Genomic DNA, 19,019 nt, shown 5'->3' on the forward strand with positions numbered 1-19,019 from the left:
TCGCTCACTTCTTATACCTTGATCAATACAATATGTGTCAAGTGGAAGAGTTAAACAGCCAAAGGCAAATTGAGCCCGTATATGAATGTGTTGTATATCTAGTGCTTTTGTAATTGTGTACAATTTCTGTCTCTGTGGACCAAATTCAAGAGGCAATAGATTTATTAATATCTCACGGTTTATGGGAGAATAGGACCCATTAAGAACAGGAAACAACCATTCTGTAAGGCATATGTTCAAAATGGCTAGAGCCCTATAGATGTATTCCAAATCACCAGACCTGTAATATTACTTGGATCCAGATTATACTTTGATGCCAAGATAATTAGATACTCTTCTAATCTAATCTAATAATCTACATAGTTACAACAATTTGCAATGTTGTGATTTGCAATGGTCTTTAAACTCTGGATCAAGGTGATTAAGATCATCATCAAAATACCAAAAATCTGACCATATTTTCAGTAGTCCTGCCAACAAGGAACAAAAACGAACAAACATACATCTCAAAATAGCATAACCTTTAAACATCTGCAAAGTTAAAAGTGACCCAAAAAAGCAAAGCTAGACAAAACGTTCAATTCAAACACAGTTTAGGTTTGCTAATCTTCCACCAAATCACAAAAACTGAGATTATTCCATGACAAAGGGATGAAATCAGCAGCTACAGGATCAGCGTCTCATTCAAGTCAAATGCATGCAAGCTGTGCCTTCTTCTATGAGACCAATAAGACTCTCTGGTGGCAACTTCTGACAGATGCCTCTCTCAGCAATTTCCAACAAAGGCGATGCATGCACGCACAGACACATGCACACACACACACACAACACTTGAAAGTGTGCGTGTTTGAGATGTTCACATTTAATATTAATACTGTCACCCTCAAGCTCTCAGAAAGTCCTTTCCGACGTCTTGCCCTTCCTCCCTGTTTTATTAAGGATGGGGCGTCCACATTGACAGTGAAAATTTTAACTTTCCTCTTTAATGAATCAAGTGAAACCTCGATCCCTTCTTATTGACACCTGCAACTTTTATCTAGTGAGCGTGTTGAATATGTGGCGATTGACATTCTTAGCCAAAGATTGGCAGATGTAGAACTACAGATAAACCAGCAAGCATCTCATGGCTGAGGAAGGAGGCCATTGATTTCAACAGGTTAAAGTGAAAATATCATTTTATTATAAACAATTCTCCCCTTCAATTTTGCATTTCTTCAAGTTAGTCCAGCAATTTAAATATAAGAATCTATTTTCTTACAATTCAGAGGGTCACTAGAGTAATAAACGCTATCTATGGCACAGCCAGAAATAACTTAATTATTGTTATTATAAACTTCATAGAGTCTAGTGCCTGTTCTAAACGAGAGTGCAAAGTTGTACAATGTTACTGCTGTTTTCAAAAGGTAATTTAGCTGTATTCATTAATTTTAATATTTTCTCCAACTGTAATTCTTTAAATGCAGTTGAGCCGAATCAAATAACAGACTGTCTACCAGATTAGCAGTGAAATAAATAAATATATTTCTTGGGAAAGTAAAATGTCCCAGCATTGATCTATTTAATAAAGAAGCCAGATTAACTTCTTTGCTGTGGAAAGACTAAAACAAACCAGCTTAACTGGCAGAAATGCACAACAGAGACGTGTTCAAATATCTCGTTTCTGCTGCAACGTAAGCCTCCGGCAGCGTAATAGACGCAACATCATCGCACTGATGAAGGCAGCTGCACTTGTACTCACTCAAGGTGAGGATACACTGATGAATACCGATGCTGCACTTTGCACTGGAACCAACGTTCTCCATACCCCAACGTATCTGGTTACACACGATGTTTGCTTACGGTCCTCTCATTCAACCTTCTTTCCTCCCTTGTCCCTCTTCTTAGAGTCACAACACCAGTGGATGTTGGTTTGGCTATTGTGTAGACGTGAATCTTTCTTTCCGACCATTTCTATTATCACATAGTTCCGCCTCAGCAGTCGCAGTAATGGCTGCGTGAGCATGAGCAAAGGCTGTCTGACAAGGTGCGCAGCACTCTGCTCTCCCATTGCTTGATCACTTCTCACTGATCTTCTTTTCCTCCCTTTCTATTTCATCATCCATCCGGCTGAGCTCTTTTGGAGTTTTGATGGGTGATGCAAGCGGGTGATTCCCTTGTTCACATAAATGATCACTTAATCTCCCAACTGTGAGGACTCATGGAGGGTTACTGAGAGGAATCAGAAGTGCTAATCAAACGTTTAATCATGCTGATGAGTGTCTTAATGAACTAAAACATGAATTTCTATGCAGCTTATCCACCATGTTGAGTTTTGTTTTGAGCCCTAGATATTTACCAATCAGATGCCTCTCAGAAATAATTAAATTAATAATTAATTCAGATAAACATTTCATGGCTGCTCAATGTCTATTAAGATGCACATTGAAACCATCTTTATTCCACCTGCATTCTGCTAAGAGCCCTGACCTTTGCAACATCTCACCACGAAATAGATGCAATTCACATTGTTGCTTTATCTGAGATGGTGAATGACAGAAAAGCTAAAATAAAGGTTTGCATTACAATGAAGCCACGCGCCTCATTACTGTCCGAACAGGAGCTTTACCGACTCCCTGGTGAAAAGAAATCTGGGCGCTAAAGAAACAAACAACCAATGAAACAAATAGCCATTTTTAGTGTGCTTCAAGGCTGCTTTGGCAGATATAGTTTATGAGAGGTACAAATCTCCAGTCAGCCTCGCCATAAGTGAAACCCAGGAGACGAGGAGGATTGTCTGAATTCTAACGTTTGCTGCTCTATCCATGCGAGTGTCTCTGTTTGTGGTCGCTGCTTGATCATGGCTTTTGCTGTAGGAGAGCAGGAGACATTTTGTTTCTGTAACTGAGCCAGCATGGGTTAAAAAAATTAATGTGGAGGGGGAGAACGTGACCGAGTGCTAACAGCGTGCGAGAGTCAACACATACATTACGCCCTGGCATGGGTAACGCAAACACGCTGGTTAATATGGAACAGCTCATTTAGCGGGTGGCTGTTGCAATGATTCCTACCAGCGGGAGAGAAGCAGGGTAATTAAAAATGAAGGCCAAGTCTGCTGCTTTATGATGACCATGAAAACACAAAGAGGAGTAACATTTCCATTTTCAAATAACACAATGTGCCTCGGAGAAAGTTTTGAAAAAACACTTTGTTCGACAGAGTGAATCCATCAACAAACATCCCAAAAACTTTTTCTAAGTTACAAATATTCAGGCCTTCTAAGATTCATGATCATGTTTTAATCAGTTTAACATCACAATACCGTTAAGAATTATTGACGTTGGTGGGTCAACACGGCTGTAGCCCTGTCCTGTTAACATCTAGTCTGAATTGACAGATTCAATCTGTCAGGTCAGAATATGATGATTGACAAATGGGTCTTCTGAGTAAATACAACACATGTTACTACGTTTATCAAATGATCATTGCACATTCAGTGCCTCAAATTGTCTCTGAAAAGAAAACTACAAGCAACACACGGAGTGCCTCCATGGTTGTAATCTCCCAATCTGACAGTTAATCTCAAAAGAAGGCAAAAAACATCACCTGAATTCAAATGTAATGAGTCACAAAAGTCTCACAATCCAAAAGTAGGCATCCTGAAGTATTTCAAGCATTAATGACTTGCAGTAAGTTGGTTAATACAAAAGATTCAGAGCAGTGTGCATATTGTAATTACTTCCCTCCACTGAGGGAGGGACGGGAGTTTGACAGGTGGATGGAGGGCAGGAGATGAACAAGATGTGGTTGAGCAAGTAACAGCTGGACCTCATCGCAAGTGAGAAGAAAATAGTGGACAGAGGGAGGGCAAGTGTAAAACGGGGAAAGGAAGCAACTTTGACAGATACACGAATGCGCGGAGTAGAGGAAAGAGCAAGAGAAAGATTTAATCAAACTTCCACAGCGCCACATCTCTGTGCCCGGAAAGGGCTTGTGTATGGGACAGAAGGAAGAAAGGGGGCTAGATAGAGAGATAAAGAGTCAAATTGGTGTCTTAAAGTTGGAGACACTACACAGCAGCACAACAGGGTCATTTGAGAGGAATAATGGATCAGTGGGAGCCATAAACTGAAAAAGAGAGGGAACAAGAAAAGAGAGCAGGAAAATGGTGATAAAATTGGATTCCCAGCAGGATGGCAAAACAAAAACAGAGATAATGACGGAGGGATAGAGAGAGAGAGAGAACCTAGCTGTAAATAGAAAGATTTGGGAAAATGGTGAGAAGTGAGAAACATTCACTTCTTTCAATGTGGTGCTCCTGAGAACAAGACCAACTCGTTTCTCTGACGCACAAAGTAATACTTATTCATGCAGACAGTTAGATGCTCAGTGGGGGACAGAGGGAAACAAGGGATGCAGAGAGAGATGAGAGAGGGAAAGAGATACTCAGAGCAGCAGATGGAGAGAATAAAGTGTTGATTATGGCCTTGACTGGCTGTTTGTGTAACTTTGTATTCATACAGTGAAAGGCATTCACAATGTGCATACATGTGTATGTACTTCCCACAAAGTTGCAAATTAGTTGAGAGACAGCTGCCCTCATGCTGACAGTGTGACTACGCGCTCGGATAACAGGCTCGTATGCATACACACCCACAAAAACACAGTCTGCTTCTCTGCTGCGTCTTTTCCCTCCCCTACTGGTTAGGACCTTAATTAGTGCAGAATGCCAGAACGTGAGACAAAGAGACTGGGAAGGATTTGTGAAAGACACATATTCAGTGCGACACCAGTTTTGCTTTTGACTACGACTACTACTACTACTGTACTTTCGGTTAGTCCTTTGTGGGGTCGCCACAGAAAATCAACGTTCTCCACTTCACCCTGTCCTTTGCATCGTCCTCCCCAACACCAGCCACTCTCATGTCCTCCCTCACTACGTCCATGTAACTTCTCTTGGGTCGACCTCTAGCCCTGTTCCCTGGCAGTTCCATCCTCAGAATCCTTCTACTGTCTCTATCGCTGGCTACGTTGCGCCTCAGGCCCGGGCAAAGAAGAACGGGTGAGAAGGTGAGACAGATGGAGGGAGACAGGGAGATATCTAAACAGAAACTGAGTTGAAGCAACAGGGCTCCCTCTGACATTCTTTCTGCCCTTTCTGATTTTCCACTCTTCATTATGTCTGAGGTGCACAACAGTACGTCACAGTATCCTGCTTCTGTTGCGCATGAAAGTTAGCTTCTCTCGCCTAATTATGCATTTTCATTACAACACAGTTCACAGTCCATTTGATATAGAACCTATTATTAACCACTTTACCTACTTTCTTCATCAAAGTTCAGAAAAAAAATTAAAATCACAATTGCTGCAGCTTCTGAAGGTTATTTCTTGCTGTGGTGGGCAGTAGCCAAGCAACACAAGCGGGCGCTTCAACTCCCGGCCTGGAAACCACAGCGAGACTATCTTCTTTAGACTGGTAGAATTATCTTCTCATTTCTTTTACATCCGTCTTTCTTCTTCACAAGAATTATGTTCAATGAAATGTATCACAAATTAATTTCAGTTTCACCACATCTTTTTATATTCAATAAAATGCTGCAGCTGACTCACACACACTCATAAATGGTCACTTCCAGTCTGCCTTTGGTGTCATTCTCGCCCCATTATCCGTGGCAAAGTAATTTTTAATCCACTTTGCAGGCTGTAATTTGAGCAGAATTATTAACTTTGAAGCTGAATAACACAATCATTACACCAACTTGCATGAATGTTTCTAACAAAAGCGCTAAAGCTGGTTTGCTTTCAAGCACATTTTCTTCTGTCCTGCTGATTTACATTGACTGAAAATACCAAATTAAGGCAACAATTGCATATCAGTACTTCTTCTTAGCTTTGTTGAAACGTCTGTTAGCGGCATGATACTTTTCTCCTTTCCACACCTCCCACAACTCATCCACACTAACGTAGGCTGTCTTGTCCATTTCATTGAATGTCATGCTCACCCTGTTCTCTCCCGACACATTTCAAGTCCAAAACTAGGTGTCCTGAACTGAAAATTACTGTCCATGCCTATTCCTCCATGGACTATACGTGCTACACAATGACCAGCACTGCCTTTTCCTGTCTGAATGGCTCTCCTGATAATGTAACCCGGTAATGACTCATCCAGGTCTCAACTCTCCCCGGGCTCAGAAAAAAATATTGGAATGACCTCCGAACCTTGGCCAGGGCCAAAGGATGGGCCAAAGGAAACTGAAAAGAATCTCTTCTTTAAATCACGTTCTCAGTCTCCACCTTATTTCATAGTGTGTGTAATCGTCTGCAAATCATTTTTGCTCATAGCCCTGCTTTTCTTACTGTCTGGGTTTACTGCTGCCAAACTAAATCGGTTAGCAGCAATGAGAATAAGACCTTCTTGGCCTTGTACCTTAGTTGTGTGTTAGATTTGTACTGGATGAACAGAATGTGTGTTTGCTATAAATCCTAAATTGAATTTTCTTCAGCTTGGCTACTTTATCATTGACTTGCAACTAATTAGGCATTGTTTATGCCGCACATACATTTTTACCACAAGTCCCATTCCCAGAATGAGAGTAAAGAAGACACGTGAAGAAAAAAAACAAAGAATGGGGGGGGAAGGTGATGAGGACAGAAAACAGCAGATGAAAGGGAGAAAATTTGAAGTTGAAAAGCAGAAAAGAAAGGAGGAAGAGAACAAAGGAAAGAGGTTGAGGATTCAGTCATTCCTTTGTTCATCTCTTGCTCTTTTTTCACCCTATCCCCTTCTCAAAGTGACTTCGCCAAAAGCAAAGGTCCAGTGTCATGTGTGACTATACACTCATCACTCATTCCCAGCTCCCCGCTGCTGCTGCTGCTGTGCGAGTCCTTGCATCTCAATCACTTCGCCCTGAGGGTAATATTTCTGGGTGAAGCACTGAGGTCTGGAACGTCATGCAGGTGATGTGAGATACCAAGATGAACGAGTGGCGTAGATGCAATGGTGTTCATTTATATGCTTTTTACACTGACCTTTCAACCTCTTCTGAACATGTGTTTGGTACCTTTTCAAATGATTTCAAATATTTCAATCAGTATGTAGTTTAATTTTGTAAGTTATTCATCAAACCTGTTTGTTTCGGTGTCTGACAAATTCTATAAACCACACCTGCATGTTTTCAGAGGTACTTACACTATTATGTGAGCCATACTGTGCTGCTACCTCCACCCTTGTGCATCCATTGCTATTTAGTCAACTCTTCTCTCTTCAGAACCCAAAGCACACTCCACCTCTATGTAGGGTAACAAGATAAACTTCCCTCTGACAGGAGCAGACACTCCTGTGCCTTCCAATCTGACCCGACGTTCCTCATTACCATGCCTCCCTCCGAGTGACATGTAGGCTTGGTGGTCTGTTTGTGGTTTCTACCGAAGAAAAGAAACTTCACACAAATATTGGATTGTTCGGCGCCACACCATTAATCTCCCGATAGTAAAATTGCCCAGTCCAGCCTTCCACAATGTATCAGTGCACTCATCTGTGGCCAAACCCGGACTAGTTACTAGTGCCGGAGGATGGGGATGGAAAGCTAAAAGAAGATGAGAATGAGCATGCAAGAAAATACAGACTTCAATTCACCCCAATATTGTCTCGTTACAACGGCTTCATTGCTTTCAACAGGAGGGGGTTCAGTCCGTGTCACAGGAAAAACATCTGCAGTTGCAGCCAACATATGCAGACGTTTAAGTGAAAGTCATTCCTGGTTGAATGAAGGACAAAGAAACAGCAGGTGCCTTGAACAAGTGCTTTGGAGTCACGGAAGCAGGTCACGTACGGTCTGTGTCTCGAGGTGTTGAGATTGACAACTTGACTGCTGTTGGTGATAATGCTGGCCAGACTGTCTCATAATTTTTCAGCACTGAGTCACTTCTGTCAGGTTTGACCCTGCATGACCACGTTGGACCAAGGATTATGGTATTTGACCATTATAAATTGCAGATGTCGTTCAGGAAAAATAAAAATAAAAATCAGTGACATGGGATGTGATGCTGTGGAAGGAACAGTGTTTGGATCAGAAAATTCCCTAATGGCTTCAGGCACATCAACTAATTGAAACAGTTTGCTGGTCTGCACTGAAAAGAACAGATAACTATCGTGGTCTGCAGAGCAATCAGCAGAAAGGCACACCGCGGTGGTCAAAGCTCATTTAGGAAGCGTGTCTGTTTGCCCTCTCGCTTCTTTGCCTCTCTACTGCTCAGGGCATTTTTTTTTATGCAATACATTTACTTGTCTCTGCTGATTACACTGATATTCTATATTTTGCAAGGAAAGGGAAAAAAATGTTTGCATCATCCATCACCAAACAAAGACCTTCTCACTGGGAAGTGGATGCTATTGCACTAGCCTATTCCAAACTCAGGCTTTCAGGTTCCGACTGGGTCTTGGCACATTCTACTAGGGATCTTACATCCAATTGGGCTTTGTCCAGGTCATCTGTGGTGCAGCAAACTGGACATTGATCTTCATATTTGAAGGTTTAAAAGGTTTGCTGTCATATCTCTGAGTCATGCACACATTGTCCCGAGTGGGTTCTGAATGTGGTGCTTGCTGCTGGACCCGTCTAATCCAGCCCATTCAGTCTCAGGGAGGTTTCCAATCAGTTACAGATATAGGTTTGTCTGGCAGAAGTCTTACCTTTTTGTTTCTTGAGTGAAATCAGAGGAGCTGTACTTGGTTACAATGATAAATAACTGCACCAAGCTTAAATGGTGGCCCAGAACCATGACATAAACCTAAGTCTATCATGTGTCTCAAAGATTATATGGATTTTTTCATGACAAAAATATTTGTGGCTCACAAAACCAAAACGTCATTGGCGAAAGCATAGATTTCTCGAAAGTACCACAAACACACTCTTCCGTACTGCACTACAAAGTATATACATAACTTAGAACCAAATAACAATATATATACACACATACACACACAAGGAACAAACCAAGATAATTAGAGCCCTCTTTTCTCTCACTAATGATGCCATGACTAAAATGTTAATTACAGCTTAAAAGAGAAATGATTGCAAATATCAAACAGCAATTAGCATGTATCATCATCATCATTACCAACATTAGCTCCTGCACAAGATGGAGGTTTATTTACCATCACTGGAATGCTCATCAGTTGCGTATTTATGGCTAGAAATGTTTCACAAACAGCCTAAAAAAAATAAAAAATTCTGTCCCTCTGTGATTTGCATAATTAATGAAGCTTCAAAAATTAGGAATTGTGAGTCCTGGAGCATGACGGGAAGAACATCGGAAGGTAGAAGTTAATTATTTATTATGCTGCAAAACACCTATACGCAAAGGCACAGATGCAGATGCAAGCATGAGGGTCTGAGAATGAACATGTTTTTTTCTTCTTCTTTTTTTTTTTATAACTCATGAAACACGCTTGCCCTTTCCTTTGCACATCATGGCTTTATTTCTTCACTGATGAAACCTAAATCCTTCTAAAGGTAGGGATTGTTTGAGTAGAGCCCGATGGATTCTGGAGAATCTTTGGGGCAGATAACCAGGATGAGGTCATTACACGCCACTCAATCCATGCGGAATAAAACCACTCCCCTCTTGTGTTCTTATTTTACAATTGTGCTCAAAAGAAAAGGTCAATCCATATACTTATGTCACCCAGAGGACAGCTATGAAACTCAGAATTAAAATTTCTGCCTTAGAAAATGACATTTTATGTATGATTCCTGCTCTTCTCATTATCGTCCGCTGTCTTTGTGATGGATCCTGCGAATAAAGTGTGTTGTAAAAGTGAGTATCCCTACAGTTACGTTTTAAAGAACAACATGTGCATCTTCTGTTTGCTAAGGAGGAATAGGAATCATGAACCAGCAAATACTGCCGGGAGGCACTGGATTACAGACTTTAACTTATTTAATTAAAGGCAAGAAGGAGCAACACACAGGCACATTTTAATTGAACATCATTATTGCCAACACGGTAAGTCATGTGACAAGTTAACAAAACTAGTGTCTAAAGTCTGGTCTATTATATAGTAGCATACTAGAATGCTTCCTAGAAAAGAAAAGAAAAACAAAGGTTTGCATTTTTGTCATGTTTTCTAGCCTAGAAAGAGCTATTCTGCCCAGAAATGAGGACTGCATGCTGGAAATTATTATTCACACAGTATTGTGACTGCAGACACAGCGTCCTGCAGCCTCAGTCCGCTCATGGATTCTCAACTAAACTTCGGGAAAGATAATGGTTTGGGTCAAATGAATATTGTCTCAAATGAATAGAATGCATATATAAAACTACATTGTCGTATGAAACTATATTGATCTAATGTACTTTCCAAATGCAATATTGTCAACAACACTTTGTGGAAGGAGAAAACAATGTCAGTTTGCTATATAAAACCAGGCTGAAAATGGCACATCTGTATACCATTATATCTTTAAAATCTGCTTTATCCCCAATGCAACTCTTTTAAAGTTAAGTTAATTCATTCATCAGATTCTTTCTTTTGCCTGCTTCCCATTCCCAACATCCCATTCCTTCCTTACCTTGCTGTACAAAGGAGCCGTACACAAACCACATGGAATTGTAAAGCGTTGTTGAGGACACAGATCCCATGGGTAGTCGTGGTGGATTGAGCCAGTTGAGCAAATACACCAGGATGCCAATGAGGAGGACGGTGCCGGCAATGCACGCCCACAGGGACAGGTCAAAGGGTGCCAAGCAGGCAAACATGTCCATGGTGCGTTCGGCCTTGCGCAATAGAACACCTACAGAATAATCCATGTAGCGTGTGGTAAAGTCTACGACACTCTCTCGCTCAGGTGTGATGGTCAGGGCAGAAAGTCCCACATCTGCTCGCTGCAAGAAGCAGAGGGTAAAAGAAGATAAATAAATTAGAATTGCCGTGAAAATGTGTGTGGGGGGAGGAACAAAGTTTAAAAGTGTTCACAGAGAGAGGTAAGAGCTATATCGCCATTTAAACTGATGACAATGACAATGATTCTCGAAGTATTCTGCTGCAGTCCTCAATGCAGGCTAAAGGTAAATGTAGACAAAATGAAGTGCAGATAGAAGAAGGAACCCAAAAGTGAGCGTGTAGGGATATTCTCATTATGTTCATTATTCTCTGCTTATTTCTTCTTCTACACATATATATGTAAGCGCCCTCTTGAAGGCCCACTGTGAGCCCAGCAGGGACTGGGCATCCTTTGATGCCTATCTCTTGAACCACTCATTCATTAAACCACCCATATCCTGTTGTTTCACTGCACCACCACTCACATTTTAAAACTTTATCACTTTGATTTAAAAATTCATAGAATTTTCATGGGACAGCTAATGCCTCTTTCAATTAGGTACTTGTAAAGATTTTATAGATAAAAAAATAATAATTGCAGATTCTATCTACCAAAAATAATTAGTTGAGCCCATTTTAAATGCAGAAACAAAACTGACGATTAAAAGTATTTTCAGTTCCAAGTGCTTGACTAGCAGCTGTATACATCTCCTGGAACCGTAACGAGGATTTAGGATGCTGTTGTGAGCATGTGCACAGGGTTGAAATATATACTTGTGCAAACAGATTGTACTTTTTCTGAATTTGTTCAGAAGAAGAGATTTCCATGGTCGCTAAAAACAACTGAGTAATACACTGATAACATTTACTTGATTTCACACACATGCATCAAGCCATACACACACATATACTCGAAAAACTAGCAATAAGTTGTATTTGCTGTAGGCAAAAAAGTGCCAATTTCACAGCCGAGTGAGAAAACAAAATGCTTAAATGTGCACAAATTGTCGCTTATACTTCATGAGAAGAAAATTGAGATAAACCCCACAGGATGCCTGCTGGTTGAACACAATAGTGATGCATTCCAGTGTGTGTGTGTGTGTGTTCATAGATGAAATGCAATGCTGACATTTGTGGTCAATCAACATGGAAGCTTCCAGAGGGCACTCTGGGTAATAATTATTTAATGTAATTGGGTTTTTAGCTAGATAAATCTAATTGTTGACTGATGAAAAAGACGAAATTATTTGCATGGTCTCTTTATTCACAGCCCTGTCTGTGCACTTATAAATATGCATTGTCCTCAAAGCACATGCCGTTAGGTGGGCAGGGGGGCAAAAGACAAAAACATGCCCAATAGCACAAGGTCAAGTGCTGAAGAGCAGCATAACTTTATGAAAAAAATCATTTCTGACAATATAACAGCCTGAAAACATGAATAAAGGGTTTCTCAATATCCCAGGAGGAAAGTAGAATATTTTAAATGAGTGAAAACATATTGGAATGGTTGAATTGCTATAATTAAAGATTGGCTTTTGGTACTGAATCATTTTTTCCATTGCTGATTTAGTGTTTCTGAGTGTTTTGTTACATCTTATGTCCTGATAGCTTTTTGCATGAGATATCATGTTTCTCATCCACATGCTGTTTTAATTCTTTCACTTTTAGCTACCAGTGAATATTTACAACTCTGACCAAACCTTACATCGTGTGGCCAAAAATGTGGACATTGTTTAGTCTGAAAAGTCACAAATTATAACTTGGTTTCTTTATATAAGACACTTGGTCTTGCCTGTTTCTGTAAGTATATAACGTTTCAAAGAATAATTTCATTTTTAAGGTAGTTGCAGTAGCAGCCATGAATTAATAATAGGAGAGTTCAGCAAACTCAGTAGAAATGGTGGCAAGGTTGCATCTAAATAATTCAAATCTTAAATCTGCCACGTCCTATTTTTGGAATTAAATGCGAAAAAGGACCATTTGTTCGGATGATGGAGCTTGCCAAATCCAATTTTTGAACTTTATGAATTGTTTTGGAATGCCGCGAGTGTAAGAAACTGAGGTCAGCTCAAGGTTTACTGTCTTCAAGCTGTGACACGACAATTCTCAACTAAGTTCCCAGAGGAGCAGAGAAGGTCGAAGAAATTATTGGCACACATTCAGTGCTTAAAATTTCAATGGTACTTTTCACCCAAAAAAATTAAATAGATTGCATTGGAAACCAGCTACAGCGAGTTCTACAGCAGAGAGCTTTTGCATTTGAAGAGAGTGCATGAAACTCTGAAAAAGAAATATTATCTTGAAAGATTAGCAGCAGACAGGGATGTCAGTAGTCATGCATACACCAAGCACTTGAATATACTTCAAGCAAAGCAAATTATTAGAAATATTGTCTTTTTTTCAATATGCAATATCATATCTATTAAACTTCAGATATCACGCTGCAGTATAGTTGATAATTCTGAATTTCTCCTTCTAACTCTTGGATGTTAAGCTAAACATAATTCAAACATTTTCCTTTCAAGTGAAATAATTTCTGAAGGGAACTTTTAGATGGGAGTCAAGACCAAGTCGAGTTGTACTCAGGGCTCTAAGCGGGCCAGTACCCACTGATACACACATGTCAATATTCGGTGTCCCAACTCTTTATTGTGTTGCTTCTCCTCAAGTTTCAGTGCTCTGTTCTCTGGGTGGATCATAATGGCTGTAAATCAACGCATTAGCCATGGGGCATGAGGGTGTGCTCACCTCTTCCTGCTCTTACCTGTCTGCTTTCATCTGTTGGGGATTTTGGTGTTTTGTTTTCACAATGTACTAAAAGGATTTAACTGAGAATATAAAAGAACTGAGGGCATTCAGAACAATGATTAAACGGCACTTCACAGCGCAGCTCGTGTGCAATTTGTTTCACCCTTTATGTAGCATCCTCTGGCATCTCTTATTCAATGTGAACACATTTACATACATTTTCATTCTTGCGTTGTAAATGTAAATTTGTGTGTGTGTTCAAAAGTGCTTATGCATATGTATGTAACCTTGAACCTCACCTTGAAGACCAGTTCACCCATCAGTCCATTCCACTGACCATCAGGCTGCAAAATGCCATATTTATGATCTGGTGCAACATAGATCTCATACTTAAAGCCCAGGTAGTTGGACAGAGCATCCAGGACGTCGATGGAATAGCCCTGGTATTTCTTTGGTTTTCCCAGTACGTTCTCTGACACCATTACGAATGGCTCCTCCTGGAAGGCAAAGATCAATGGGTGCGTCAGTCAAGGAGCCGATCAATGCAACCAGTCATTCAAGAATTAAATCATCCAATTACTCACGTGGCCATTATACCACCAAAGACACTCACACCACACATTGGCAGTCCGTCTGTGAGAGCCTCTGTTCGACATACAGTCACAATCAAAGTATTTTATGTGTTAAGGACTGCTGGCTTTTATGCTGGCTCGCAGTGTTGTTCATCTCTTAAAATGTCACACAGTTTTTTGCTACTTTTGAACATTACCTTACCACCCCCAACTCTCAGGACACATTAGCATCTTGTGGGCTTGGATGAAAATGGGATTTGTAACCCTTACGATATGTGAAATGTCACAGCCAGAGTGAAATCTCATCCCTGTGGATGACATGCATATCATGTCCTCCTCTCTGGTGGCGCGCAAAGATATTTTCATTCCCTGGAAGAATATAACAGTGATAACATGGATATTTGTTCTCCAGTAGCTTGAGTGTCCAAAACTCACCATTTACTTAAGCTGTTATATACATACATTATACTGTAGAAAAAAATGAAATAATACTGGTTCTACATTTTACATGAAGCTAACCCAAATGCTGACAAAAGTTCTTGACAGATAATATGACAAAATATACTTCATATTTGCATATGTGTATTCTAACATAAATCAGTAGTTCGTTTTCATTTTGACTGTCATTTAGGATTCCAACCCGAATAGAAACATAGAAGGGCTCCTCAATCATGTTTTGCATCCTACTAATTCCTACAATTTCCTATTCAGCTTCTTCTTTTTCACAAAGAGAACCCTATTTCATAATGTATTTAAAACATAACCTATTTAACATTTTAAAGTGAATTAAAATGTTGGAAATCAATAGTGGCACCAGGCAATTCAGTAAATGTGTTTTTTTCCCCGTTCATTTTGAAATGCAGTTGGGACGACAAAGCCCTGTGATGATCAATATCAGGAAGGCATCTAAAGGGCAGCTGACTCTTGGGGTTAAATGACATCGAGTAATGCTGACATTTTAGGGAATGAAGAGAACTCAACACATGGAGACACAAGCTTTTTTTTTAACATACACTGCAATAAGCTGGATGTTTACTTTGTTTGTGTTTATTGGGATCGGAGTGTTTCATCAAGGACTTGATGCTTTAGCTCTGGTCTTTTCCTCCCTTCTATTTCTGCCTCTCACCCTTTGTTCTCTCTTCTTTAATACTCTATTGATGAGTGAAATGTTTTAGGCTTTAAGATTTATGAGAGCCTGTGCATTATTGACTAGATACTTGGCTGCACAGTAGGCACACACACTGACACATACACACTCACAGGCTATGCTACGCATTAGTTTGCCAGTTGCTAATCCTTAGTATCTACTGTTCAATAAGCCATTAGGCAGTGAGTGGACAAGCATGCCAAGTCTCACGACAAGTATCCATCAATCATGCCAGAAACGCCCATGAACACACATCCAAACTGAAAGTACTACTCAACTATCACTGACTGCTTCCCTCTGTGAATACCTTAATGAACAAGCCCATCCATGGTGAAGAAAAGGAAACGTGGCTGAAACTGTTTTACTAGGGAACAATATCATAGTCGACAATTCACCAATGGCTTAATACTTACAAATACACATTAGGTGAATGCTCATTCCATCTATTACATCGCTAATTATAAATTACAAAAGGTCAATCCTGTTTTTCAGACTTAGTTGTTGCATCTCATGGCACATTAAACAGATGGCATCTTAAAACTTGGTCCACAAGATGGCGCCGCAAACACTGTGTGATGTCCCATAAAACCCATGAATACTTAATACTCTACTATGCTATGCTATGCTAATAACTACTGTGTAGGTGTGTGTATATGAAGAGCTGGGAGTGATTGAAATCATGTTTGCTAGATGCAATAGGCAAACCATATAAAATTATCTTAAATCTCTGTTATCTCAAAGCCATCCCACGGTTTTGGCCTACATGACTGTTCTCTAGAGAGGGTGCAGGTTGTTAGATGCAGATCAGAATCAGAATACATACGATTCACAAATGCTCGACAGTTCTCTCGCCTTTATTTTGATTGACATCAGCATGAACCATCCCGAGACCTGTTTATTTCAACACATCCATTTCTGAAATGCTTACTGGTCTTTCATTCTTTGACTGCCTGGAAATGTTATTAGAAATCTGAGGGACGAACCAGCCAAATAATTTTTTTTAATGAATTTTAAGTCATTACACTCATTAATCATTCATTAATCTATAAAATCCGGATTCAGGAGTTGTTAATTTCTCGACTTTGTTTTTGGAGGCAGTCATGTTTCTGAAATTGTGTCACAGCAAGGTGGGTTGTCTGGTTTTTAGCTGCCAGGCTCAATCGATACTCAGTTAATGTGTTTCAGACTAAAATCCTGTAGTGAGAACTACCTTGTGAGATGCAGTATGTGGCTTTGTGATACCGATCTGACTCCTTTCTCTGAATTTTATTTATTCGTAGTCTTCCTTTCCCGCTGCCAGCTGCGATGCACACCATTTGGCATCATTCCAGACAGCTCTGTCTTTCCCAAAACATATGTCTAGAGAATCTTTCCTCATCAATCCATACAGCCATGCATCAATCCCAGAACATTACTCATCCTCTCAAGGGATTATGTTACAAATCTGTATGCCCGGTAATGCTTACCTTTTATCTTTGTATTTCTAATGCAAAAAGCATCTCACCCTGGCTTCTCCTTTCTTTGCTTCTATGATAAATAATTCCCAACATGTTCCATCCCTCGTGCCCTCTTGACTAAAAGTGCCACATGTGGTCTCCAGTGCTGCTCGGGTGTTTTTTGGAGACATTATTGGGACAAGGAACTGCAATTTCTCCACAAAGCCTTGGTAATGACATTTGAAGAGTCCTCTGAGGGAATGCTGGAAATTAATGTCATGTGGTGATTTGTAGCAACGAGCATTTTCAAACAACTCTGTGGTCTTGTCTGTGGAACGTATTCTGAAAAGCTCTGCGGGTCTCTGCAGAAGATTTGATCTCATACTGTTATAGAAATCCATTTTCACCCAGTGTGTTTAATAAAGATGGACGACGATGTGTCGGAAAATAACAGAAGCTGTGCGGATTTGGAGTCACAAGCTAATTCTTGAACTTGATTTATGATGTATGCAAATTTACTCTTCATTCTTCTTCCAACAGACGAACATGTCCAACATTTTCATCTGCCGGAACAGTACTGCGGGTAAAGTCAGCACTTTCAGGACATCCCTGAGATTTATAGATCAAGTCTGAGACCACACCCTGCGATGTCACAAGTCTTGCATATCTCCATGTTTTGTTACTTTCAACACTGAAATTAAGTGGCATCTCCTCAGTTTCTATTGGTCACTGGAATACCATTCAATTGTTATACAGATTAGTCTGTAATTACATTTGTGGTTCCTGTTGTGAAGTTGATTGCTTCCGGGAAGCAACGTTTAGGCCATTTAAGTATAATGTCTGGGCACTTTTATTATCTCCAAAAATGCAAATTCAGGTTAAGAGGGGACATATTTGTCTTTGTTTGGCTTCAGCAGCTGTATTCACAGCTAAATAACCATATATGTGGAGCAGGCCCAGAGAAACGGTGCTACATCAAGAAATGTGTTGCAAAGATTGAAAACGTAGGAGTAGACATGAATCAAACTTAACAGTACACATATGTAAGTCAGTGGATCAGAATTGACAGGTCATCTGATTTTGTGCATTCAGTCTTTGAACTTTATAAAATATCATGTTACTGTCTTGAACAATTTATTTTAATGCAACAATTCAGAGGATTTAAATTAAATGTCTTAGTCGCAAAAGTAGCATCACACTTTGTGACCACAATTGTTACATTACTGAATTCTGTAGATAGACATAAACACTTACAGATAGTGTAACCATTTCGCGGTAACATTGATTCAATAATCAATACAGTCCCAGATAATCAATAGAATCGCTTAAAAGTTATTGGTCATAACAGAGGTACGATGCCCCCACCATTCATATAATTGATAGCTATTCGACAGACTGGCGGGCCAAAGCTAACAAGTGTATGTGAGAGAGACAGAGAGACAGAGAGAGATCTTTGCACCATACAGACACAAAGCAGTTATACAGAGTAAAAACAGCCCACGGCAGCACACAACAATCTGTTCAAAAGGTCCCTTCAGAGCCTTCATACCATGCACACACACACACACACACACACAATAAGGATGTGCTGTTCAACACAATCTCACCTAAAAAGAAAAGAGTACATCAAACCTCGACATTTCATAAAAAAAAATTTCTACAAGTCCTCATGAGGCATCGGTCACTACCAGAAGCAGAAAACAAGAATGCTAGAAAGAAGAACAGACATCAGATCGGAAATGTGTAAATGCATCACACGCAAGGTAGTATTGATAGACTGATGGTGGAGGAAAGGGCGGTGATCAAAAATGAAATCCATTTGCTCACTTGCTTTAAAGATGATAAAAAAAATCAAAGATGGGAAAAAAGTATGAAGAAAGAAAAAGGGGATAGTGTGAAAGATTTCCAGCATTATCTTTTTCCTTTCTGCTTCTCACTTCAAAGGTGGGATATGAAGAATTTACAGCATTGAATCTTTAAAGCACTCCTGGGATACACTCAAATCAAAGCTCCATGCAAGACAGACAAAACCGGAGTCTCGCCAACATCAAGTCTCCAACGTCTACATCATCTGGCTCTCAAATGCCAAAACAAAAGCTAATAAAATGCCCATCACTACACTCACTTTGTTACATCTCATTTCTTTCTTTTGTCTCATAATGTCTCTACCATCATCATTATCTGTCTCTGCCTACAAGTCTGTATGAACAGTTAAAATGATATACAGGAAATGAGACAAAAGTAAAGCATTGAAAAAGTCCCTCTTTGATTGCAGTGGGTGAACACAGGTGTTGTTTGTCTATGTCACACTGAAA

The 19,019-nt window shown here is 39.9% G+C and overlaps 1 protein-coding gene across 1 annotated transcript in view; it reads right to left on the minus strand.

The window, feature by feature from the left end:
* grid2 (glutamate receptor, ionotropic, delta 2) overlaps window positions 1–19,019 on the minus strand; it is a 275,340-nt gene that overhangs the window by 58,913 nt on the left and 197,408 nt on the right. The window contains exons 10-11 of the mRNA XM_068738374.1: window positions 13,849–14,046; window positions 10,551–10,863 (exon numbers count right to left, since the gene is read on the minus strand). Coding sequence (XP_068594475.1) covers window positions 10,551–10,863; window positions 13,849–14,046 — 511 coding nt within the window. The remainder of the gene's footprint in view (window positions 1–10,550; window positions 10,864–13,848; window positions 14,047–19,019) is intronic.

Source organism: Brachionichthys hirsutus, chromosome 4 (assembly GCF_040956055.1).
Source record: "Brachionichthys hirsutus isolate HB-005 chromosome 4, CSIRO-AGI_Bhir_v1, whole genome shotgun sequence".
NCBI lineage: Eukaryota > Metazoa > Chordata > Actinopteri > Lophiiformes > Brachionichthyidae > Brachionichthys > Brachionichthys hirsutus.